We start from the raw sequence: 26,356 nt of genomic DNA on the forward strand, positions 1-26,356 counted from the left end.
GGCTTTGGAAATTCCAGTGTGCACTGAAGTTTAGAACCATTGCCCTGGGTGCACTGTTAGTGGGAATAGTTCATTGTGAAAGGTCCCTAGGTGGAAAGCTAGCTGCTAAGTCCGGTATTTTTCCTGTAACGGGTTGTGTGCTTTTGGAATGGGTTTCCTCTCCCAGACCAATAGAGCATGAACGTTTTAGATTTTAGGGCACAGGGAAAGATTCAATTGTGACTCAGCAAAATAGTATGTATGCATTGTGGCTGGCCTTACACCATAGATAATTCCATTCTTGAATGAACACTTCAAACAATAAGCACTATTTTTCCCCATTGTTAGGTAAATAAGTCAGTAAAATTAGTAAAATTGAAAGCATCTCGAGTGCAACTTACAAACTAACAGTAACTACCTCTAACATATGTATCCTCGTTTATGGTGACAGTTAAGTTTATCTTCCACATATGGTTTTACATAAACTTATGCATTTACTCTTAACTTTAAATTTACATTTTTATATATTTGAACACAAATGAATCAAAATGAGAAAAATAACAAATTTCAGTTATAAAAGTTATTATTTTAATATATGAAGGATAGTGTATCAATACTGATTTTAGCCTTTTACCCTAAATAGTATAACCCAATCATTTTTAAGTTGAAAAAAAGTAATCCTTCCTTGAGCCGTTCCTATAATAACTATCTTAGTAGCTGAGTCTTCCCAAAGTAATGGCCTATTTGTAATTCTTTTCCTGTTCCTCACCACCCTCTTCTTTTTCTATCTCATTTTCTATCTCACCCCTTTGTATTCTCTCTCTTGGATTAAGAACCATGTAATATAGGGGCGCCTGGGTGGCGCAGTCTGTTGAGGCGTCCGACTTCAGCCAGGTCACGATCTCGCGGTGCGTGAATTCGAGCCCCGCGTCAGGCTCTGGGCTGATGGCTCAGAGCCTGGAGCCTGTTTCTGATTCTGTGTCTCCCTCTCTCTCTGCCCCTCCCCCGCTCATGCTCTGTCTCTCTCTGTCCCAAAAATAAAAATAACGTTGAAAAAAAATTAAAAAAAAAAAAAAGAACCATGTAATATAGTTTTAATTATTACACTTAAGTGCTGTGTTTAGTTTAGAGAAGTCTATCTGATTATGATAAAAATGGGTGTGTGTATGCTCTTCTAGGTATTTTAAAAAGACTACTGGTTATGGAATATTTTACCCAATAAAACTACCCATTCAGATAAAAGTAAAGCTCCAGTTGTATATGCTATATCAAAAACTTTTTAAAAATGTTTTTCCCTAACATAAACAGGTGTTTTTGTTCGTTTGTTTGCTTGTTTTTTGACATGCATTCAGTCAGGAATATATGGGAGAAAAGTAATCATATAAGGACTTCTTCGTCATTTAATATTTGCCACTTAACTACTTTTTGTTGGATACTGTCCTAAATGATATACAGACACAATATCAGACAATTCTCACAAATGTCTCATGAAGATTGGCATTAGTACCTCCAGTTTTCCAGAACCCACAGCCCAAGTGCCCTCTGCCTATAAGCTTCAGAGCAAGGATTTACACACAGAACTGACGATGAAACTGCGCACGCCTTCCCACTCTGTGGTGCCAGAAGGTTAGGAACTGTGACTCCACCTGGGGCGAGGGTGCTGGAAACCCTTCAAGGAGCTGTTCTGCCCAACACTGTGGAATGCAAACTCCCTTGAGCAAACACTTGTTTAGCATAGTTTCACCAGTGGCCTGTCTGTCCAAGGTAGTCAACGAATATTAAAATAGTCCTCATAATAAAAGAGCACTCAGTCAACCGTGTAGCCTCCTTACTGAGGGGGAGGAGAATAGCTCACTTTCCCTGGAGGGCCTGAGAAAGATCGGTTTACAGGCGTCAGCATGGGGTGTGACCCTTCTTCTCTCCATCTTGGCGCTGGCACGTGCCTCGGGTGACCATCACCTCACATTAGCCCACAGTCTGGCCCGAAAATGTTACCACAGTGCCTTTTCTCCCCCACCCAAACACACTCAGCCCTTTCACTGACCTGGCTTCTGATTGGAGGCTGGTTGCTTTGGATAATGACCTCCAGGACCCCTCTGTGGGTTACAGCCTGTTCGCGTTACTCTTAACACAACTTAAGACGTCTGCGGTGGGGTGTGAGGAAAGTAAAAGACCGGTATTTTCACATCCCCAGGTACCAGAAGCTCAGAAGACTGACAACGTTCCAGCCACCTGAGTGGGCCCAGGGCTCGCAGCTGCCCATGTGTCCCTTCCAGACAGGCTGCTTGCTAAAATGAGGGATCTTCTTCAGTACGCCGCCTGCTTCTTTGCCTTTTTCTCTACTGGGTTCTTGGTTGTGGCCACCTGGACAGACTGTTGGATGGTGAATGCTGACGATTCCCTGGAGGTAAGAAGTCAGCACCTTCTTTTTCTGACCCAAGCCTGTCCAAATTTTCTCTCAGCCCCGCTGTCTCAGGATGCTTACTGGGGTTAGAAATAATAGCCAACATGGATGGACTTACTCCTTACTTACTACTTACTGAGTCTTATGTTAGCTCATTTAATCCTCACAGCTGATCTATGAGGTAGGCATTGTTATTATCCCATTATATAGATGAGGTAACTGGATAATCCCTCTTTTTTCTTAAGGATAAGTGTAATTACATAATCCCTGCCACTGAGTCTTCTAGAAACTCACCTCTTCCACTGCTGCTTATACTAAATTAGAATAACATTCCAGTGACAGCCTTTCTCATAACCATTTTCTAATTTGGATGACAGCATTATGACTGGCTTCTCTTAAAGAGTGATAATCTAAGAAATTGAGTAATCAAGCTCAAGGTGTATAAAAACCTACCCATTTCCTACATAAGAGGAATTGTTATTTTAAGGTGTTTCCAAGTAGGAGTGAGAGGAAGAACAAATCTTTCCAGTGGGGTCCCAAAGTACGGGGACAGATATGGACTTAAGAAACTTTCAAAAATAAGTTACTCTTGGAAGCCAACTGTTAACACAAATGAGTGAGTGGTTCACATTTGCAGATTTTATTTTTCTTACTGGAGAAGCTCAGAAAGAAAACATTTTGAAATTTACAGTAATTTCCTGCGGCTATAGGAATGTGAGGAAGGTAGAACTGATTAAAAATCAAATCTTCAAAATCAGCTACTATTCATTAGTGAGGTTTCAGAAAAAGTAGGTAAGAAAAGAAACAATATATCAGGAACTCAATGACTATGCAACAACCCATTCTACTCTCTTACTTATATCCTGAGGGGAACAATTTGTTCTAACAAATGCTATAATATCACCTCTATGAAGTTTAGGAAAGATACCCAAGAGCTAGTTTATATATTTTTTCTCCTAATTTTATTTATTAGACTCGCATGTTACAGTTAGAAACAGAAGGTAATGACCTTTCTATTCTGCTGTGTATTATTTTGGCTTTATTTATTTATTTATTTATTTATTTATATTTAGCTTTTAATTTTCCTCTGACTTCTACATGGCATTTCAAAACCAACAGAGTTATAAATGCTTCTTTAGAACTAGAAAATCATGTGCCTGAAATTGTGATAGAATTGAAATACTGCAAAGGATGTGTGCTATATGTGAGTCCAGTGATGTATTTTATCTGGCCTCGCATGTAAGTGGTGAATGAAAAAAAGAATGCCTTTTGAACAGTGCTCAGAGAAAAGTGCAGATAAAAATGTCTGCTGCCATTAGCTCCCCAGAATCCAGACTGCCAGTAGTAGGAGATTAATTTAGAAATATATTGGACTCTAGCACACTCAAAATTATTTTTGAAAAATATGCAAAATCTCATCTAAAAGCACTGTTAAAATATTTCTGAAACAATTTGAAAATCTTTCTGCTTAAGCCGACAGAAATACTAATTTCACTTGGCAAGAATGGAAGTTTAGGAAGGGTCAGACCTTGCTGAGGGAGATTGAGAGTCCCGGCATTTAAAGCATTTTCTTGCTTGTATTCAGTACATCCAACCAATTTGCCATCTGCTCTGTGCAAGAACACTTCTAGTTAAAATGAATGGTATGAGCAGTCCAGGTTATTCACCTCGAGTAAATCCTTGCTAACTTTGGACAAGAGTTAGTATTTCTTAGCTTCTTTCTTATTTCCCATACTTGAAACATACTATGCAAACTTTCTCCAAGACGCTTCCACATTAAAAGAAAAACTGTAACAAATGAGGCTTCTGCTCTCCAACAATCTCTATTTGTCAGTATTTTCAATGCGACAGGGACCTCTTGTAATAATTGCTCCTTCAGTTGGCCAATATGTGAAGACATACAATTATCCACAGATTTCAGTGTTCGGATACCCACTGACTCAAGTCTGTTACTCTCGCTCCTTGCTTCCTTCCTTATGTATGTATCATTTTTGGTCCACATGAGAAGCTCACTTTAAACAACTATTGGACAAAAGTTAACACAGTAAAAGTGCTTTAAAAAAAAACCCACCTGTGCAGTATTTAAGCAAAAAGGAGTATTATGAATTTTTAGCTTTGTTAGCTTTGTTAATCTTCTAGAGTGATGGAGATGGAAAATGGAAAATGGATTCAACAGTTCAATTCAAAGTAACAAACATGGAATGTATGACATATAAAAAGTACTGGGCTAATCTTCCTAGGGGAGGCAAAGATAAAGCGGGAATGGGTCATGCCTTCTAGGAGTGGACATTTAGTAGAGAAAAAAGATACACATGGAACTATAATGAAAGGCATAGGCCAGTTCATATTTGAGAAAGAAATGAACAATATACCATTGAAGCAAAGAAGATAGAATGATTATTTCCTGTTGAGGACATTGAAGCTGGCCTCAGGGAGGAAAAGGCATTTGAGCAAAGCCTCCAAAAGGATTTCAAAAGGTAGAAATGGCAGCAGGGGCCTTCTAGACGAGAGGATACATGGCAAAAGTACAGAATGAGTAAAAACTCAAGGCTTGTTAGAGGATTAAGATGAATAACCGGGAGCACAAGGCAGAAAGAGCTCAAATACTCTTTTGTCTTACTACAGCATACTCAAAATAGTATAAAACATTATTTTGCCTTACTCATGCCTCCGTTGAAGAAAGTTCTTTGCATTAAGTAAAAATGTTAGGAGAAAAGAAATGGCACACGGATGGCACAGTGCACAGCTCCAAACCAGGGACCAGGGGCCCTGCTCCTCCATTACTGATTCCTGTGTCTCTGGGAGGACTGATGCGGTGGAAAGATCTAGGGCTTTGAGATTATTCCAGCCTGTGTTCGCATCTTACCTGTCTTCCATTGAGCAAGCCCCAGCTCTGTCTTCAATTAGCTCAGTTTCTTCAATTAGAAGATGAAGTAAACTCCATAGTTTTAAGATCCTTCCTCAGTCTTCATGTTGTTTAACACAAGGACTCCTTGACTATGACTGTCTGTGATCCCAAAGTCATGGCCACTCACTGAAGGACCCATGGTGTCTACAGTCTCCCCAGAAACTTCCATCTGGAATCTAATGCAAACCTTCTCTGTTTCTGTTACTTCCTATGTTCTTCCTTCCATATTACTCCATTCCTCATTACTTATTTCTTCTTGTCCTTCCCTCCACCCTCTTTTTCTCGATACTTCCATTCTCCTTTTTTCCCTGTCTCCTTTCTTCCCTCTTCTACCCCTTATGCTCTTCCTCTCCTCACTTATTGTTTTTCCTTCCCATAATTTCCCCCTCATCTCTGTTTCCTTCCCTCTCTCTCTCTGTCCCTTTATTATTTTCTTCCTATCTTCTTTCATTCCACAAATACTGTCTGATACCTCTGTCCCCTGGGGTTGCCGTGCGAACAGGTTTGGAAGGAATATGTGACCTGGATCTACCTTGGGTTGTCCCAACATTACTGGGAGTTATGGGCAAGTGAACTGAAAGTTACCATACGGTGTGACAAGTGCCATGATAACAAATAACTCTGAGTGACTGGCTCACCCAATCTTAGAGAATGAGTAAAGGCAACCCAGAAGAAACACCTAGCGTAGGACCTAAGGACAGGTGAGTAAGGAAGAAGTAGAGAGTATTGCAAGCACAGGAAATGGTATGGGCAGCGATCTAGGTATGAGAGTAATATATGTGGCTTTGGACTATGTCAGCATGGTAAGAATTTCCAATGTAGGTAGGAGACTATAGGAGCTTGGTCATCAAAGGCTTTGTGTTCAAGTAAAATATAGATCTTACACTGTAGTGAAAGGTGTTTCACTGTAAACAAATATGCACATGTGTTTTACAAATATCAATTGTTGTGGCTACTTATGGGGAAAGGTTAGAATGAATAGAAGGAAATGTAGGAGACTAATTGGGAGGTCTTTGCCATAGAACAGGAGGGAAACATTGATGGCTTGAACTAGTGAGGCAGCAAGCATAGAGAGACGTGAAGATATGGGAAGCTCTAAAGAACTTGAATGGATAGGATTAATAAGTGCATGTGGAGAAAGGAGCTGATTCAAGGGACAAGCCAAGGTTGAAATCCACTTTACTGTTTTTAAGCAATTAGAGGAATGGTGGAGTCACTCACCAAGAGCTCAAACGGAGGAAAACGAGTCTCTGTACAGAAGTCATTAAGCAGCAATGTCCCTGGACCATCCCACTATTTTTTCCTCACTGAGATTATTATACAGCACCTCGAGGGGGCCAGGAGTACAATGCTTTCTAGTGGCAAAGTTCACAGGTTGGACTTGATGTGAGAGGACCCTAGATTAAATCCCACACTCCCAGGCAATACCTGTATGCTTTTAAATAGCAGACATTTAAATTGCTATAAAGCACATTTTTTCTTCTGTAAAGGGAGGATAATAATGTAATAAGTGCCTTGTGAGGATTCAATGAGCTTGTGTACCTAAAGCATTTACCACAGTCCCAGGCAAATACAAATCAGTCAATAAACGAGAGATATATTATTGTCTCTTTGCAGTTTATTGTTTTGTTTTTGTTCTGGAGGAGGAGATGACATTTTGTATAATGTTCACTGAAGGGAGAGATATGAGATTTAAGTTCTATCCCTGTGTTAGCTATCGATTCTCTTGGAGAAATTTTGTTCACTTCTCTGAGCTGTGGTTTGCCCATTTTTTATACTTATGACTGTTTCCTTTTTATCTAACCAGGGAATAAGAGCAAACAATAGAGACAAAGTAGCATAAGTTACCTATTAAATGCATCTTAAAAAGAAAAATAAACTGAATTATTATTATTAGTTTGTTAACTATATTAGAAGATATGAAATTCTTCATATACCACACTTAAATAAAAAAAAAAGTAGCTTCTTGGCAAAGTTCTTTCAATTATCAGAGGGAAAGAATGTTTTCACAAGATTAATCCGTTTTCAGTTAATCTTGCATTAATTATTTACTGAGAATTTGCTATACACCAAGCACTATTATGATTAAAATTTTATTACCTCAAATGAAGGTTTCTCACATTTGGATTTATTTTATCCCCATGATCAGGTTCTTCCCTGGGATTTCTAATTACATTAATGATGCCGCAGTTGTTTTGGATATAAAATAAATGTTAAAATTATCATACCTGCATGTACTCTGATTATATATATATATATATATATATATATATATATATATATATATACATATATATATATACTGGTTTTACTTTCCCGACTCATTGCAAACTCATTCAGCAGACATTGACGGCTACAGATATTCTCTTGTTCATCTCATGATCTCCTCCTCTTCACACCAATTTCCACATCATGGAAACTCATGATTCACATGAACTGACAGGGCGCATCTATTAAGATACTTGGCATGTTTATGAAAAGAATGAATATAATGCAATGTGATCTTTGGAAATCACACATTGAGCCATAAATGAAAAGTATCTCTGTGGGGAGACCACCACCATTTTCTAGGCAAGGCTTTTTAATCTTAGTACAATTTAAAATTGTTGAAGATATGGATTTCGTCCCTTTTTTTAAAAAGGCAGGAATAAAAATCTAATTCTCTGGGATGTACAATAAGGTTGGTGAAGAGTGTATTCTGGTCCAGAGAATATAGCTTTTTCTGCCTGGTGCTTTAAATAAAGACAGAAATGAAGAAAAGAAGAGAGGAAAAAGTAAACTAATATTTTATTACCATTCACTCAGCAAACACTGATCTGTCACAACTGATGCAGTAGTCATTGCAAAGTTAGGATGCCATGCTTTCAGAAGCATTCTAAGATGATTAAATGTGTGATTTAAATAAACAATAAATGTTAAAACTGATATATTTAGGGGTGCCTGGATGCTTCAGTCAGGTAAGTGTCTGGCTCTTGTTTTCGGCTGGGGTCATGATCTCATGATTCGTGAATCTGAGCCCCACATCAGGCTCTGAGCTGACAGAGCAGAGCCTACTTGGGATTCTCTCTCCCTCTCTCTCTGCCCCTCTCTCACTCGTGTACTCTGTCTCTCTCTCAAAATAAATAAATAAACTTAAAAAAATAGAAATGTTTAGTTCAAATATGTAAATTAGGTAATATAACCATGAAGACCATTTACCTACTAAGTAAGTATTATCTCGTTCTTGCCATTTTTACTTTTAGCCAGCCTCCCACAAATAAACAGGCAGAACTAAACCAAATGTATTTCAGCAATAACTCGTGGCACATAAATGGAGAGGAAAGGAAAGGTAACATCTATTATGCTTACTTTAATCTTGCTTCTTTATCTTCATAAATGACTGTTTTGAGTTCTTTTAGACCTTGGGATAGTAATATATATATATATATATATATATATATATATATATATATGAGAGAGAGCATGAGTGGGGAAGAGGGGCAGAGGGAGAGATAGAAAGGGAGAGAGAATCTTAAGTAGGCTCCATGCTCAGCATTTATCCCTACATAGAACTTGATCCCAGGACCCTGGAATCATGACCTAAGCCAAAATCAGGAGTCATACACTCAAGTGACTGAGCCACCCAGGTGTCCCAATAATATAAAATATTAAAATGAAAAGTTCAGAATCCTGGTATAAAAAAAACTCAAATGCATTTCATGTTAAAATTGAAATTGTCTCAAGTATTAGTAGTAAAGTATGTTATTTACTATGGAATTATTAAGGTTTTGCATCTTAATGAATATATTTAAGTAAATACTGGTAACAGCTAAGTTGTATCTTCCGTATTAAAGAACATTAACACAAGAATGGTAAAGTGGTGTGAAAAGCATAAATTCCTATAATATGTGTGTGCAAGGTGGTTTTTAAAATAGTACATCTTCATGGCTTCTTTTACTTTTCTTTTGGTTTATGCATACTTCTCTCTCTATGTATTATATTTACACACACATCTCAGTGCATATGCACTTATAACTTAATGTGCATTGACAAAGAAAAATCTTATTTTATAGTGGCCAGCCAACGATACATATTTATTAAAACTATTGAGTATATAAATATATTTTTCCCCACACAGCTGGAAGAAAAATAAATGCCGATTAATTAAAGTATTTTTAAGTTTCTCTAATTCCCAAAAGATATATAAAATACATGGAGGCAAGACAAACACATCCAGTACTACAGGAAACAAGACAAGGCAGGCAAAATTGTATGTTGCTGTCTGTAAATATTTCCAGAGTGACAAGGAAAAAAAATGGCAAAGACAAGGGTAGAGAAGCCTTAATGGGAAGTTGCTAAAGAGATGGGAATAGGAAATCCCAGGATTAAGGAACTAATTTAGGATACTATAAATTCAACAGGGAAGAGACGTGGTCAGTATGGTGTCCTAAGAATTTTCTGAGTGGTATCCTGCTCATCCCGAGTCCTGTGGTAAACACTTACCTCCCAGAGCTGGTCGAGTAGATAGGGTCCAGCCTGACAATAAATCAGTATTAACTCTATAGTCTAAATCATAATTCTTTGACTCCTAGATTCAGCTGTTTTATCCATTCAGTCAAGTCAGAAGCATATATTAAGCACCAGTTGTGCATAGAGTGTATCAGTAACCATTATCTAAAGACAGATAGTTAATGTGAATTTTAAAAAGTGACCAGGACGCCTGGGTGGCTCAGTTGGTTGGGCTTCTGACTTTGGCTCAGGTCATGAACTTGCTTTCGTGATTTGGAGCCCGCGTCAGGCTGTGTGCTGACAGCTCAGAGCCTGGAACCTGCTTCGAATTCTCTCTGCCCCTCCCCTGCTCGCACTCTGTCTCTGTCTCTGTCTCTCTCTCAAAGGAAATAAAGATTAAAAAAAAAAAAAAAAAAGAAAGAAAAAGTGACCTTTTTTTTTTTTCTTAATAAACATCTTTTGAGCATCCATTATGTTCCAAGCAGGAGGGTCTGTAAGCTCCTTGAAGCGAGGTGCCATACCTTTCTTGGGCTTTGCTTTATCCCCAGCATTTTGTTAGTCTGTTGACTGGCACATGGCAGATCTTCAATGAATATAGTTTGAAAGAGGACAACAGACAGACTTGGGAGACAGATGTCTGCAAATGCACAGAAGAATAGTAATGCAATATTGTAAATACTATAGAAAATATGCACAGATTATGGTATGATCTAGGAATAAATTAACCCTAGCTGGAGAAACTGGGAGAAACTTCTTGGAAGAAGGAGTATCTTTGAAGTGCCATTTGAAGGATAGGTAGAAATTTGACAAATTGAAGGCAAAGGGAGTCATTCTCATTATTATACACAAGGAGTGAGTTAAATGCTGTTAGGAACCAGGTAACCAACATCCTTGAGAGAGGCAGATTGGGGGAGGAGGGAGGGGGAGGAAAACTGTGAGTACAAGCCCCATCTAAAGGAAGCAGCCAGTCCCTTGGCGCTAATCATTGTTATGTGGGACTGAGGAGTCCAGGTGGCCAGCATGACTAAGTTGCCAAAGGAAAGCAGAAATATGGACTGCTCTATAAGATCTCTGTTTACTATTGTAATTAAATAATATTAAGATATTTATGCCAGCCTCATGTTTGTGACTTGTGCTTTTATTGTTACATCTTGGATAAACTGAGTTCTCCCCATTTAGGAGATAATCTCCTCACGTCAGGACAGATATTCATTGAAATAATATAGAAATCCCTCTAGTATCATTATCTGTATTTAATAATGTATAAATTGCATGTTAAAAGAGTAGCTTAAAATTGCAATCTTCTATTTTGAATGACCGTGCAAGATAAGAATTATTAGTTAACATTTTGCATTTTTGCCCTTTAAGAAAGGTTAATCATAATATTTGAAGCATCAGTCTCCTTTTAAACAGAACCTTGTCTTAAAACTTTTAAGAATTTAGATTTACTTGCCTTTGAGAGAGTTCTTAATAAGCTTCTGTATAACACAGGAATAAGTAAGTGAAGATTATATATTATAACCAAGGAGGGCTTCCCTAAATATGATAAATACCATAAAAAATTTTAACCTTGTCTTTGTGCACAAAGGCACCTTTAAGGGTGTCTCCAGTAAGTGCTATATTAACACAGAAGTTTAGTTAATTACAGCCACTATTCTCACGTACCTTAACCGAGTGTGAATACCAAGCAATCTAATAGTGTGCCCCTGAGCATTAATACCTAATGAAATTAGATTCCTGTTTCCTCTAATGAGCTCATTGCTTTTCTAAATATGGTCATTGCAGGTAAATGATCAATAGCCTTGAAAATGACACCACTGCTGGATTATTTTGCCAAGAGACTCTTTTTTAGTGTAAAATGAGTATTCCTACATATATCTCTCAGGTTCCTTTCTAAATAACCTCATATATAAAAAGAAATACCACAGTAGGAGTGTTTGTTTGTTTGTTTTAATGGGGCTATGTTAGACAGCAGGAATTATGGACAGTCACTGTCTAATTATGGAACAGTGACTTCAAATCCGTATAACCTAGCTCTAGTTGGTGTAAACTGGATCCAGTATGTTCTTGTTAATTGAGGGACTGAACAGGAATAAGCTATGAGAAGTCCTGTTTTCTATTTCAGTATAACAGCTCTGTACCAATCATATCTACTGTATTTGTCTCCTAGGGCTGCCATAACAAATTACCACAATTTGGTGGCTTAACTCAAGAGAAATTTATTCTCTTGCAGTTCTGGAGGTTACAAGTTTGAAATCAAGGTGTTGACAAGGCTGTGCCCCCTCTGAAGGCTCTAGGGGAGAATCTGTTCCTCTCGTCTTCTGGCTTCTGGTCACTACTCCATTCCTTGATTTACAGCCACATCACTTCAATCTCTGCCTCTCTGGTCATATTACCTTCTTCTCTATGTGTCTCTCATTAAAGCACTTGTCATTAAATTTGGGGCCCACCCGGGTAATCCAAGATGATCTCATTACCTCAAGATCCTTAACTTCACTACATATGCAAGTCCCTTTTTCCTTTTTTTTAAAATATGAAATTTATTGTCAAATTGGTTTCCATAAAACACCCAGTGCTCATCCCAATAGGTGCCCTCCTCAATACCCATCACCCACCCTCCCCTCCCTCCCAACCCCCATCAACCCTCAGTTTGTTCTCAGTTTTTAAGAATCTGTTATGTTTTGGCTCCCTCCCTCTCTAACCTCTTTTTTTTTTCTTCCCCTCCCCCATGGTCTTCTGTCAAGTTTCTCAGGATCCACATAGGAGTGACAACATATGGTATCTGTCTTTCTCTGTATGGCTTATTTCACTTAGCATAACACTCTCCAGTTCCATCCACGTTGCTACAAAGGGTCATATTTCATTCTTTCTCATTGCCACGTAGTATTCCATTGTGTATATAAACCACAATTTCTCTATCCATGCATCAATTGATGGACATTTAGGCTCTTTCCATAATTTGGCTATTGTTGAGAGTGCTGCTATAAACATTGGGGTACAAGTGCCCCTATGCATCAGTACTCCTGTATTCCTTAGGTAAACTCCTAGCAGTGCTATTGCTGGGTCAAAGGGTAGATCTATTTTAATTTTTTGAGGAACCTCCACACTGTTTTCCAGAGCATCTGCACCATTTTGCATTCCCACCAACAGTGCAAGAGGGTTCCTGTTTCTCCACATCCTCGCCAGCATCTATAGTCCCCTGATTTGTTCATTTTGGCCACTCTGACTAGCATGAGGTGGTATCTGAGTGTGGTTTTGATTTGTATTTCCCTGATGAGGAGCGACGTTGAGCATCTTTTCATGTGCCTGTTGGCCATCTGGATGTCTTCTTTAGAGAAGTGTCTATTCATGTTTTCTGCCCATTTCTTCACTGGGTTATTTGTTTTTCGGGTGTGGAGTTTGGTGAGTTGTTTACAGATTTTGGATACTAGCCCTTTGTCCGATATGTCATTTGCAAATATCATTTCCCATTCCGTGGTTTCCCATTCCGTTGGTTTTGTTGATTGTTTCCTTTGCAGTGCAGAAGCTTTTTATCTTCATGAGGTCCCAATAGTTCATTTTTGCTTTTAATTCCTTTGCCTTTGGGGATATGTCAGGTAAGAAATTGCTGCGGCTGAGGTCAGAGAGGTTTTTTCCTGCTTTCTCCTCTAGGGTTTTGATGGTTTCCTGTCTCACACTCAGGTCCTTTATCCATTTTGAGTTTGTTTTTGTGAATGGTGTAAGAAAGTGGTCTGGTTTCATTCTGCATGTTGCTGTCCAGTTCTCCTAGCACCATTTGTTAAAGAGACTGTCTTTTTTCCATTGGATGTTCTTTCCTGCTTTGTCAAAGATTAGTTGGCCATATGCAAAGTCCCTTTTTCCAAAAAAGATAACATCCAAAAATCCATAGGTTCTGGGGATTAGGACTTAGACAAATCTTTGGTGGGAGAAGTGAGGGAGGGGGCATCATTCAACCCACCATACCTACCCTTCTTCACTTTGATTGTGGTTAGTTAGCAATGTTGAACACTGTCACTACTCAGGTTGTTAAGTACTTTACTAAGATCACTTATGAGCAAATCATTTATATTGTGTGTTTGTAATTTTTTAATTCTTATAACTATCCTAGCACTAGCTCCTTTACGCAGATAAGAAGATTGAGGCTCAAAAAAAGGTAAGATCTTGCCCAAAGATACAACACATTTAAAAAGTGTCAACTTAGATTTAAAGTCTATACTTTTTTAGTGGCAGCTTAAATTGCATCCATATCTAACTTGAGATGCTCACATCCATCATTAAAAAATTGGTATGTTAACTTTCACAAGGTAGATCTGTGTTAAATTTTTGGTTACTGCAGTTCCTGAGGCAGATAATATCCCCAAAGCATCCCTTCAGTTTTAACCTTAGGAAGAGCAAGCCAAAGTGAAGGTTTGTAGAATAATAGCCATAGGACAAGATTAAAGTTAGGGTTTATAACCCTTCACCCCAAGCTATCTTCTCATTTCAGTGCTGGAGTACTCTAGCCTGAAACGGATTTGGAATTTCTTAAAATGGTTTTTAAGTATACTGCGGTGCTTAAGAGCAAGCACACAGATTGCCGTATTTGTGAACTATGCTTGCCTGGGGTTATCACTTACCTTTTCTATTCCTCATTCTCCTTATTTGTAAAATAGCTGATAGTAACTGATGTCTCACAGGAGCAGTTAAGGAATAAATGGGATAATAATATGCTTAAATAGTAACTGCTTCACAGTATGGACTCAATATAGATTTATTATTACTGATTATGTGTATTTTACCTATAAAAGGACAATAGAAGTACAACATTGACATTTGTAGTGGAAGAACAAGCAGTAAAGTTTTATTTGGCACACAATACAACTGCAAGGTAGAACACCAAGCAAAGCTTCAAAGCACAAATATTCCCTGATACGGTTTCCTTTTGCAGATCAAAGGGTTTTATGTCCCTTCCTTTCTTCTTCACACCAATTTTAATCTCCCCGCTTTGGCATTTCTCTTCCCACATTGTTATTTAGTCTTTCTTTAAGGAAAAAAAAATAAGTTTTTATTTTCCAAGATAATTCTTGGTTAAATTTTACTAACTATTCCCAGAACCCCAAGGCAATGTGAATCTGTAATTGAATCAGGACAATCATATTAGCTCTGTTCCATATGCATGAGCTGTGTCAAGAATATTGAAACTATTTCCCATTGGCATGTTTACAATTTTAGGAAATCTTTTGTGACGTGCAGCTTACAGATAAAACATGGAATGGCTCTGGGCACTGGTGTCTTTTAGCTCTAGGTGGACACTTAGAATCATCTGCACTATGATTCTAAGTAGAACTGGTTTCCAGCTGTCAGGTTCTATGACATTAATGCTCAGTTCGTTCGCATTCATATCATAGCTGGAACATTTGTAATGTGTCAGTGGAGCAAAAAGGAAGAAGCTGTGGGTCTTTATATTTCATTTGTTGCTGTCCTGAGGTATGGCATTCTTTGGCAATTATTGTAAAATTGTGAACTTCATATACAATAATACCTTTCTTCATGGGACTCAGTGTTTATCGGGGTGAAAAATTAATGTACATTCTTAATAGACTCAGGACGTCAAGAGTTAGCATTTATTGTTATATTGATTTTATTTATTTATTTATTTATTTATTTTTGATGAAAAATGTCAGCAGAGGAAAAGTGACATAGTTGTCCCCATGTGAAACCATGACTCCACGATCGAACCAGCTATAGACATTTGCCTATATGTAATGAAGACTTTATCTAGTTAGGTACCACTGCCCCCCTCTCCACCCCATCAGGAAGTGAATTCATTCCTGGTGGAGAAAGCCTTTAGTTGTTAGTGCTTAAGGGAAAATACTGTAAAACACATTGTGTTTGTTGTAAATGAAATTCTGATCACGCTTGCAACCAATGTACTTTACTATCAAACGCACAACAGCCAAGGTCTTCCTTTGATCGAGGGGAACTAAAGTGTGCCTGCATGAGTTGTTTCACACAGTGTCTTCTCCCAACATCTAGGTGAGCACCAAATGCCGAGGCCTCTGGTGGGAGTGTGTCACGAACGTTTTTGATGGGATTCGCACCTGTGACGAGTATGATTCTATCCTTGCCGAACACCCCTGTATGTATGCCTTAGACAACCCCCTTGCCAAGGAGGGATCCCAAACAGGTTTTCATTGTGTGTGTGTGTGTGTGTGTGTGTGTGTGTGTGTGTGTGTTTCTACAGAACTATGGTAAAGTTCTGTCTCATTTTAAATGTTTCCATAAAAAGTTCAGAAACGTGAATTGAAACACGTTGGGCATATTTTATCTTTTTCCATATTGTATACATTCTTTTAAGGTAAAAATATTAACTTCCTCATCTCTGCCCCCCTCCCCCCAAATACCTGGCAGAGTGTCTTACACACAGTAGACTTAAAGTAAACACTTTTTAAATTGAGATGAATTCTTCAGGTTGTGGTTACTGGAGGATTAGAATTGACACATTAGATGAAAACCATTTCAGAGATGTCTTTTAGCTGTGATGTAAGTCAAATAGGAAGTTGACAGTAATTCATTGAGAGAGTTGCTGAGAAAGAGAGAAGGTGGAAACAGAGGGGCCAGAGACAAAGAGGAAAAACAGACATGGAGATAGGCAAAGAGAGACACACAGATTATAGGATCAGGGAATGAAAAGAATCAATACATATGACACACAATTAACAGAAAGTGTAAAGCCAGCTCTTTCTTCTTCCTAACCTTTAGCTTTAAATTTTAATTAGGTGTTAACAAGGTCCATATTTCTATGAATAAAGAGGTTTCATAGATGAAAAAATGCTATCATTGATTCTCTCAGTTTTTCTCCACAGCAGATATTTATTTATTTAGAACATTGAATCATGCCAAGAAATACTGGTGCTGTTGTTCAAGCTAATTGGTTTTGGTCTCCTTCAAAGCAGATGACGGGGTATGTTAGAGCATGGCAACTTCTTTTCTGAAGATAAATGAAAAGCAAATGCTTGGAATGTGACTTTTCCCCTGGACAGCTATTTCCATCCAGGGATAAGCACTTAAAAGGAGCAGTGCTCTAAAATATCTTCTTCTGCTATTTAGGATTTGAGTGTTTTTTTTTTTAACCTAATTCATAAAGCCTATATTTCATTTTTTTTGAAACTTCTTCATTCTTTCTCTTTTTCCCTCCTTGTGGTAACCTACTTCTATCCACGAAAAAGCATGATTTGGTCAATAAAAATGTAAGTTTATGTGGACCCTAGGCTATTCCAGAAATGTGGTGCTATGGTGGGAGCGGAGAAAAAAAATAAAGGTAAAATATTTCAAACTTGTAAATGTTGTTATGTACATTTATACAAGAATAACAGAAAATCACTCATAAGCTTACTGCACAGAGAAAACTGCTGATTGTATTTTTAAATATTTCTTTTTTTAATCTTTTGCCTGCACTAGCTCACATTTTAAAATATGTTCTTACCTATTAATTTCAAATAATATCTTAAAAAAGTAATTACTTTTGTTTAAGAAATTCCATCATATGCTTAGAGACTACAGATACAAACATGTATTCTAAGAAAATAACAACTATACCCTCTAAGTTAGGATATTACCTATAAAATTTTATTTTAGTCTTTGATATCTTTATAGAATCACAATTAGATAACTTTTCCCACTGTCCTATGGACCTAGGATATACAGACCCAGACAAAATTTTTTTTCAGGGCTCTTGTTGATATAGTTAATTTGAGTTCCCTTTTCTCCAGTCAGAATATTAACATTATTCTAGCAGCCAGTTCTCAGACAGTACCTGGGAAAAAAATTCCTGGTTCGTTAGCATTAGCAGTCTGCCTGCAGAGCTGCCCTCTTAGAACTGGACAGGCCATAAGGCTGGCTGGATAACACCATAGACATGAGTCCTGGAGTTCTACAGAGCATCAGAAATCATGCTGTATGTGGGATCAAGGCTTGGAGAGGGGAAAACCAGGGTCACAATTCAAGGTGTCCCATCCAAAGGCAATCCTGGCCCTATTGGTCCCAGGTCCAAAAGGGACTTAATATTTAAGGAAGGCACTCCAAGGTGTGGGACTGCTTGGCTTGGGGTGCTGCGTAGGAGACCCACTTCTATATATACAGCCTAGTTAGGCACATATTTTTCTCTTTCTTGAAATTTGAGAAAAATAAGCCTTAGATTTGGCCTAAATTAGAAATATAAATCTAAATTTTTTGAAATAATGCCATATATTAAGATCTTAAATATTCACCTATTAATCAGGTAAAAGCTGATTTTATGCATTGATTTCCTCTTAGATGGATTATAAGGTATTTTTTTATTTTAAATAAATGGCCACATTTTACAAGCAATCTATTACTAAATCAGCCCTAAATTTATCTCAACACTGCAGAAGAATTATTTAAAATCAAGGAAGCCCCCATCACTATGAAAATAAAACATAATTACAATACCCTCAAAAAGAATAAATTGTATTCCTCCTTTCCATTAGCGAGCTAAAATAGTAGTAGTTTTGACATCAGGTAATTAACCCTCCATTTCTGACAAAATTTCCCATTTTTAAGTTAGCATAACCGAGACTCACAGTTTCAAGAGGTTTTCACATTTGAGGATGCTTCCACTGCAGAAGATGATTGCTCTATTCCACTTCTACTTACCTAATACCCTCTTCCCTGGACCTTCTACCACATATTCTCATTGGCCATAGTTGAAATTTGCTCAGTTGACAGTGCAAGATTAAAGGGTTAAGATGGAATGTTGGCCAAGAAGGGTCACCCCTGGAAGCGATGAAAAAGAATATGATCTGGCCTTTAGAAGTAGTCTTCGACTAAATAACAGAAGCTCTGTAGCTCCTCCTCCTTCTAAAGAGATGGCTTTAGAAGAGATGGCTCCCATTAGCCTGACCGGGCCAAGAGACATCTTGAATCATTTTATCCTACTCCCCTGTACCAAAATTTTAACCAGTTATTTTAAGTATATTTTTCAATGGAACTTCAAACAACTGTAGTGATCGTTTATTTCTTAAATATTCATTGGCAACTTCTGCAGAATAGATACCTTACTTTCAATTGAGTATTCAGCTATAATACTTGTGAACAAGTCTCATTCCAGAACAAGAAACAAACAAGGAAAAAGGTATTTAGTGTACACGATAGGCCAAGCATTTTGCTAGGGGGCCGACAAGTCTAAGTAATAATCAGTGCTTAAACAATAATACCGATAATCTCATGATATTTTTGCATTTTATGAAAAAAAATCCAAGTTCATGCAAATTTAAATTCTAATTCAATGGGCATTTGTTAATGTATGTAATTATCTGTTTTTTGCATACCTCGACATTAACGTGTTTCCTTCCTCTGACCATGATTTAACCACATGCCCTGATCTTCCAGTGAAGCTGGTGGTAACTCGAGCGTTGATGATTACTGCAGATATTTAGCTGGATTTGGATTTATCACCCTGCTTCTTGGTCTCCACTGTGTGAAATTCCTCCCTGATGAGCCATACATCAAAGTCCGCATCTGCTTGTGCTGGAACCATATTACTAATAGCAGGTACTCTCTGCACTAGGGATGGGGGTAGAGGTGCTCATCTACAGTCTTGAGATGAAGGAGGATGCTGTTGTGAAGCAGTTCATTTTTTTTAAGTTTATTTATTATTAAGTTTTGTTCCAAAGAGAGAGGAAGAGTACACGTGCACATGTGCAAATGAACAGGGGAGGGGCAGAGGGAGGGGCAGAGAGAGAATCCCAAGCAGGCTCCATAGTATCAGCGCAGAGACCAATGTGGGGCTCTATCTCATGACCCTGAGATCATGACCTAAGCCAAAATCAAGAGTCAGTCACTGAACCGACTAAGCTATACAGGTGCCCCGTGAAGCTGTTCATTTTAACATCATATGTGACTTGCTTTTCTAGATTGAAGGAATAAGGAGCACATCAGCCCTTCTTTCTTCAGCTGTGAAATCAGATCATTAATTTTTGGTACGATGTTAGATCAAAGTTTATTGAAGTCCTCAAACTATTTTTAACCATTTAAAAAGTTATATAATGGTTTAAAATTTTCAAATAATTTATTTTTATTATTCTTGAAGTTAAATCCTTAAGTCCCAAGGTCCCATCTCCTTACCTGTACCCACTGTAGGAGTAGGCAATTCTTTAGCAATTCTTTAGCAACTAAGTTGTGCCAAGTCCTATGTCAGGTTTTCTTATGTGCCAACCCATCTGAATTGTAAATGTAACAATAAGCAGATTATATCTCCACTTAAGAGGCAGATGAATAATGGAATTCTGAAGGATAATAAATCAAGCATGACTTATAAACAAGTCAAGAAGCACTTTACATGGTGTTTATTGATGAAAAAGCATCATTAAATTCTGTCATTAAATTCACTTTAGTCTTCCTCTGTCACAATATGATGTCTTCTTAAGACCTTAATGCAAGTTGGGAGAAAATACACTGTCCAAGAGATCAAAGTGCAGGAAGATTGAAAACCATGGGCACACCCCCAGGGAGGAAACTATCTTTTTTTTTAATGGTAGTAGTGAAAATTTAGCAAAGCAAATATAAGTGATAACTTCCCAGGAAGTATAAAATGAATGGATAGGGATTTGGAATTAAAAATACTTGCAGAGGTGTCTGGCTGGCTCAGTCAGTAGAGCATGCAATCTTGATCTCAGAGTTGGGAACTCGAGTTCCACGTTGGGGGTAGAGTTTACTTAAAAAATTTTTTTTAGGGCACCTGGGTGGCTCAGTCGGTTAAGCGTCCAACTTCAGCTCAGGTCATGATCTTGTTGTTCCCGAGTTTGAGCCCCACATCGGGCTCTGTGCTGACAGCTCAGAGCCTGGAGCCTACTTCCAGATTATGTGTTTCCCTCTCTCTCTCTCTCTCTGACCCTCCCCCTACACATGTCTGTCTTTCTGTCTCAAAAATAAACATTAAAAAATTTTTTTTTTAATTTTTTTAATACTTGGAGATATATATGTGTGATTTTTTACCTTAGGCCAGTTTCTTAACTGGTCTTCTTTACTTGATCTGCAAAATAATGGCCACGTCCCCAGCAATAAAATCTATTCTGAATTGCTGTTGTAAGATCCAGTGTGGACAGAGTGAGCCCATAGCAGACAGCCTAACCCATCACACAGTCAAAACTGGGGCCTCCCTGAATTTTTTCACACAAGCATTGAGTCAAGCCTGATGATCCTTAGGTTTGTATTAAAAACCATAAGAACTTAGTAAGTTTTCCTTTTTAAGACATTTATTCTCATGTCTAGGTTGGCCTAGTGATAACATAGAGCTTTTGTATGTAACCATGTGTTTTATTTAACAAATTTAAACACCATTTAATGCAATACAGTTTTGTTTCAGGAATACTTTTGAGATATCATTATATATGCCACTTTTTATTTAAAAAAATAAAATCAGCTAAATTTTAAAATATTAGTTGATTGAAAAATTCCCTATAGGAATGGATGAAGAAATGATGAAATTAAATTTCCAGATATTGCCAAAGGCTTGAAATCATCATTTGAAATTACTATGCCAAGGGTACCTGGGTGGCTCAGTCAGTTAAGCCTCTGCCTCTTGATTTTGGTTCAGGTTATAATCTCATGGTCATGAGTTTGAGCCCCACATTGGGCTCCGTGCTGGTGGTGTGGAGCCTGCTTGGACTTCTCTCTCTTCTCCCTCTCTCCAATCCCTGCCCCCCCACTCACTCTGTCTCTCAAAATAAATAAACCTAAAAAGAGAAGAAATTAGATATATATTATATAATTATATTATATTACATATAATAAATATATATATATAATGCATGAAATACTAACAGCATACATATATATAATATATATGACATGCTATTTTCATATGGTATAAATGAAATATATGCATATTTCATATATATATGTATCTATGTGTGTTATATGTATATATAATTTTACATAATCTCTTTCTAAGTTTTAAAAAAGGAATTTCCATCTTAAACCATAGATTAGAAGTATTGTAGAAAATAGGTGGTTAATGGATACTCTGTTATCTAAAGGTTATGTGTTCATTATCTGTCCTAAACTTCTTGCATTAAACAACTGGGAAAATAATGCAATGAAATGGTGACTTAAATACATATCACAGACCCCCTAGAAAAGAATGTGAAACACCATTTTCACATAGCCTTTTTGTTCTATAGCTCCTCACCTTTTTTTTTCCCTGCACCTAAGCACTGATGTGCAATTTATACCTTTAAAGCAAGCGGACTCTACTGGCATCATTCCAAGCCATTCAAATTGTCAGATAGACTAATTGGGGGGTTAAATTTTATTTTAAAAGGAACAAAATTTTCTTAGTTTGTTCTCTCATGGTGTGTGGATGGTAGGTAAGAATTTATTTTAAAATAAAGACAATTTTTACTCCAGTTATTGTTTTTAAGCCCAACAGACTAAAATTATTGACTTCAAAAAACATAGTTTCCATATGGGTGCTGATTATGTAGCTGACACAGCTTTAATTGTGGGTCCAGGGGGTGGTGGCAGAGAAGAATAGAATATTCTTAAAGATATATACTTTAATTAAAAAAATCAATAGAGTGAACGTATGCTGTGTATTATTTGTCTTCAATTTTGTGTTCTTTCTTTTTTTCTGTTGTTTTTCATATTTCCTTTTACACGCATTCAAATAACATGTGAGAGAGGAAAAATTAAAGAAAACCACAATGATCATTTTAAGTTTACACAAACAGATGAACACTGCATTTTAAAATTTTTGTATTTCTCTTTATGTATAAACTGATACATAATTTGGAAGAAACACAAAATAGAAAGCAATTATTATTGCCCCTCCAAATGATTATTACCCCTTTCTAAATGATGCCATCCATTTTGGGTAGCAGTCCATGAACTTACATTTGGAAAGCCTGTATTATTTTAGCAACTTTTCTTTCTTTCAGGTGCCCCAGGAATCATTGGTTCAGTGTGGTACGCTGTTGATGTTTATGTAGAACGTCTTCTCTGGTTTTGCACAATATATTTCTTGGCATCCAATACAAATTTGGTTGGTCTTGCTGGCTTGGAATGGCTGGGTCTCTGGGTTGCTTTTTGGCTGGTGCTGTCCTGACATGCTGCTTATACCTCTTCAAAGGTAAGAAAAAATAAAATAGCACACTTACTTGCCTCCATTATCAATCTTCCCAATCTGGTAGAAACAGTTCTCACCAGTGCAAAATAATGTTGCTTACCTGATCCCTACCTCTTATAAAAAATGACACTTGAGAAGTTTCTGTTGTTCAAGGAAAACTGATTTGCAATATTCAAGCCTCATACCTCATAAGTGGTATATTGGGTGAAAAAACCACATCTATAACTGTATCCAATATCTAAATATATAATGTGATTTCAATGTGTTCATAATCTTATATATCTAACTTCATCTATCTACTAAATTTATCTCTAGAGTTAAACAGAGAAGTAGACTGAGAGCCAAGTCAAATATTTCTTGTTAAAAAATATAATGTATTACTATTGGGTTTCTAAAAATATTGTTAAAAAAGCAAGAAAATCCATCTCCTCATCAGGAAAGAAGGAAGGAGGGAAGGAAGGAAGAAAAGAAGAAGGAAGGAAGGAAGGAAGGACGGACGGAAGAGAGGGAGGAGAGAAAAAGAAGGAAAGTACCTAAGCTTTAAATCTAAAAATAACTTTCCAGATGAAAATCTTAGATTTTATTCTAGGGTTCTTCTTAGATGATTCCTTCTTAAAGTATTTATATTTTCGTCTCTTTATGAGAAGAATGTGTAAAATGACATTTTTCCCCAAAGTTCACTGAATCATAATTATTTCTATACAACTACATTTATCTCTTCCCAACAGATGTTGGACCTGAAAGGAACTATCCGTATTCCATGAGGAAAGCCTACTCAAATGCAGCTATTTCCTATGGCCAAGTCATACGTAGCCCCTAGGACAGAGACCGCCAAAATGTATGCCGTGGACACGAGAGTGTAAAGTGCCACACATCAGTCTGTGTATATATGTTCCTGAAATGATCAATCAATATGTTTAGGTTAATACAATAGCAGGTTGATCTAGGAGCACTTACTTAGTCCTCATGTTCAACTAAGTTAATTGCTCAGCTTAATCAGGAAGTTTTGATTCTGCTATCACTGCTCCTTTTCTGTTATTCCCATATTCTCCCTCCTTTCCACCCTCCTCTTGCACATGCTCACATACACTTGCCCTGTATTTACAGATAAGGTTGCTAGGATATACAAATGTCTGTTTGTGATTTCATATTGCTATTAGAGATTGTGACATGGTGATATTCAAGTAAAATGATACTTTAAGACTAGAAAGCAACCTTTAAAAGAGGCCAGAGATTCTAATCTTTGAAGGTATTGACAGCCTCTTAGCTCCTTCTCTGGCTTTTTGGTTCATTCTTTGTGTTCTCAACTGAGTGAGTTATTTGATAACTTTGAAGATGATTTTCCACATTTAAACTAGTATATCAAACCCTACTGTTACTCTGACTCTGTTAAAATAGAAAAAAGAAATTAACAGCTTCATCTACCAGCTGCTGGTGGAACTGAAAGATAAGAAGTGTCCCCTCCATACTTGGAATGTCAAAAGCAAATGTCAGATTAATACCAGAGCAGTGGTCACTGTCTTCCTCGTAAACAACATAAGAGATCTGTGTATTATTTTATTGCGACTGTAAGTTTGCCTATATATTGCCAAATTATTAGACCACAGCTGCAACAGCTAAACCAGAGAGTTCAGTCATTTATATATTGGACATCCAAAAATGTTTCAAAAATGCACCATATTAAAATTCACTGATTCAGGTGTTCTCCCACACTGGGTCCTTAGCACCCAGGAAAATATCTGACAAATGATAAAATTTAACAATATTTGTTGATTGGAAGAAATAACTTCTCACAACTCTCCACTGAAATAAAGATCAGTTTTTCTCACAAAATGTCTATTTGTCGAGAAAAAAAATGGAATTATATATTAATACTACACGTAAAGAAATCAGTGAATGATTGCTATAGCATCTGTTCGTATTAACACTGTGGTCATACATTTTTTTTAAATGGTAGGGTTTGGGGGCGCCTGGGTGGCGCAGTCGGTTAAGCGTCGAACTTCAGCCAGGTCACGCTCTCGCGGTCCTGAGTTCGAGCCCGCGTCAGGCTCTGGCTGATGGCTCAGAGCCTGGAGCCTGTTTCCAATTCTGGTTCTCCCTCTCTCTCTGCCCCTCCCCCGTTCATGCTCTGTCCTCTCTGTCCCAAAAATAAATAAACGTTGAAAAAAAAAAAATTTAAAAAAAAAAAATGGTAGGGTTTGTTTTTAAAGTTATATAATTTAATCTCAGGTTTTCTGATTTCTTGTAAATCACATGAATAGCTTAATGCTTTTGCAGTATCTTAAAGGCTATCCACTGAACTAGATAGTAGTTCTCTGGAAAATGGAAATTTAGCTGTGAATTTCTGAAGACCCCCAAAAGAAGTATTTTAAGTTAATAAAGCTAAAAACAATGTGAAAATAAGATGATGAAAGCCTAGAACATATATTTACATTGAGAGTGGTGTTCATGACTTCACATGGTATCTCTTTACTAGTATTCTCAGGAGAAATTCTAATCTAATTTTAAGGTAAGAATAACTGATTCACTTTTATTCATGGATATTATTAACCATGTAATTGACACTTAAAAATTATTTGTAGATCATGTTTACCTGTTATATTGGTGTCATTCTATGCAGTTTAAAATTAATTTCATGTTGTTCTTTCTCAGCCTTGGTTTTTAAAATTTTTATTCCCATCCTTATTTTATGATACATTGTCTGTCATGTTTTACATATTCTAACAAGGTCTCTTGAAATTCTTCTTGGGAAAGGCAGGGTAAAATTAATTAAATAACTCATTAGATTTTAGAGAGATAAATTGTTCCTTCCTCAAAGACTTCATTTGTATAAGAAAATATTTCAGAAGATTCAGAATATTGACATTTCATGAGTGTTTTAAAATTTTTCTCAATAAAATGTTTCATATATCCTCGGAGAAATATTCATTTTTTTATTCCTTTGGGAATGTTTATTACTAATTCACTATAATTTAATGAATCTTCCCAAAATAAAGCATAACAAAGAATACAGTGACAACAAAACAAATATTAAATAGTGAAGAAGTAATAATTGACATGGGTAGCAACTCATCATGCCCAGAAAGAAAAATTAAGATAAGCCCAAAATATACAAACAGTATCTGATACTAAAATTCAGTCGTATCTTGTTACTTGGAACAAGAAAAAATAAAATTTATAAAATTGGACAATTTTATTTACCTATCTTTCCATTAATCCTATTTTCTAATATCACACTTTAATGGAAATTAGCCTTTTGTTATTATACACGTGTATGTGTGCATTACAGAAAGTGGAGAACAGGGGCACCTGGGTGACTCAGTCAGTTAAGTGTCCAACTTCAGCTTAGGTCATGATGTCCGGTTCGTGGGTTCAAGCCCTGTGTCCAGCTCTGTGCTGACAGCTTGGAGCCTGGAGCCTGGGTCAGATTCTGTGTTTCCCTCTCCTCCCT

At 37.1% G+C, this 26,356-nt stretch overlaps 1 protein-coding gene across 1 annotated transcript; it reads left to right on the plus strand.

The window, feature by feature from the left end:
- Positions 1-1,977: 1,977 nt before the first annotated feature.
- Positions 1,978-24,856, plus strand: CLDN16 (claudin 16). Its single transcript, XM_030330559.1, is given in 12 exon segments — positions 1,978-2,142; positions 2,145-2,197; positions 2,200-2,250; positions 2,252-2,386; positions 15,795-15,897; positions 19,170-19,208; positions 19,211-19,304; positions 19,306-19,331; positions 22,718-22,771; positions 22,774-22,908; positions 23,634-23,698; positions 23,700-24,856. Coding segments are annotated over 12 exon segments (909 nt in total). The 5' UTR covers positions 1,978-2,057; the 3' UTR covers positions 23,769-24,856.
- Positions 24,857-26,356: the final 1,500 nt, after the last annotated feature.

Source organism: Lynx canadensis, chromosome C2 (assembly GCF_007474595.2).
Source record: "Lynx canadensis isolate LIC74 chromosome C2, mLynCan4.pri.v2, whole genome shotgun sequence".
Classification (NCBI taxonomy): Eukaryota; Metazoa; Chordata; class Mammalia; order Carnivora; family Felidae; genus Lynx; species Lynx canadensis.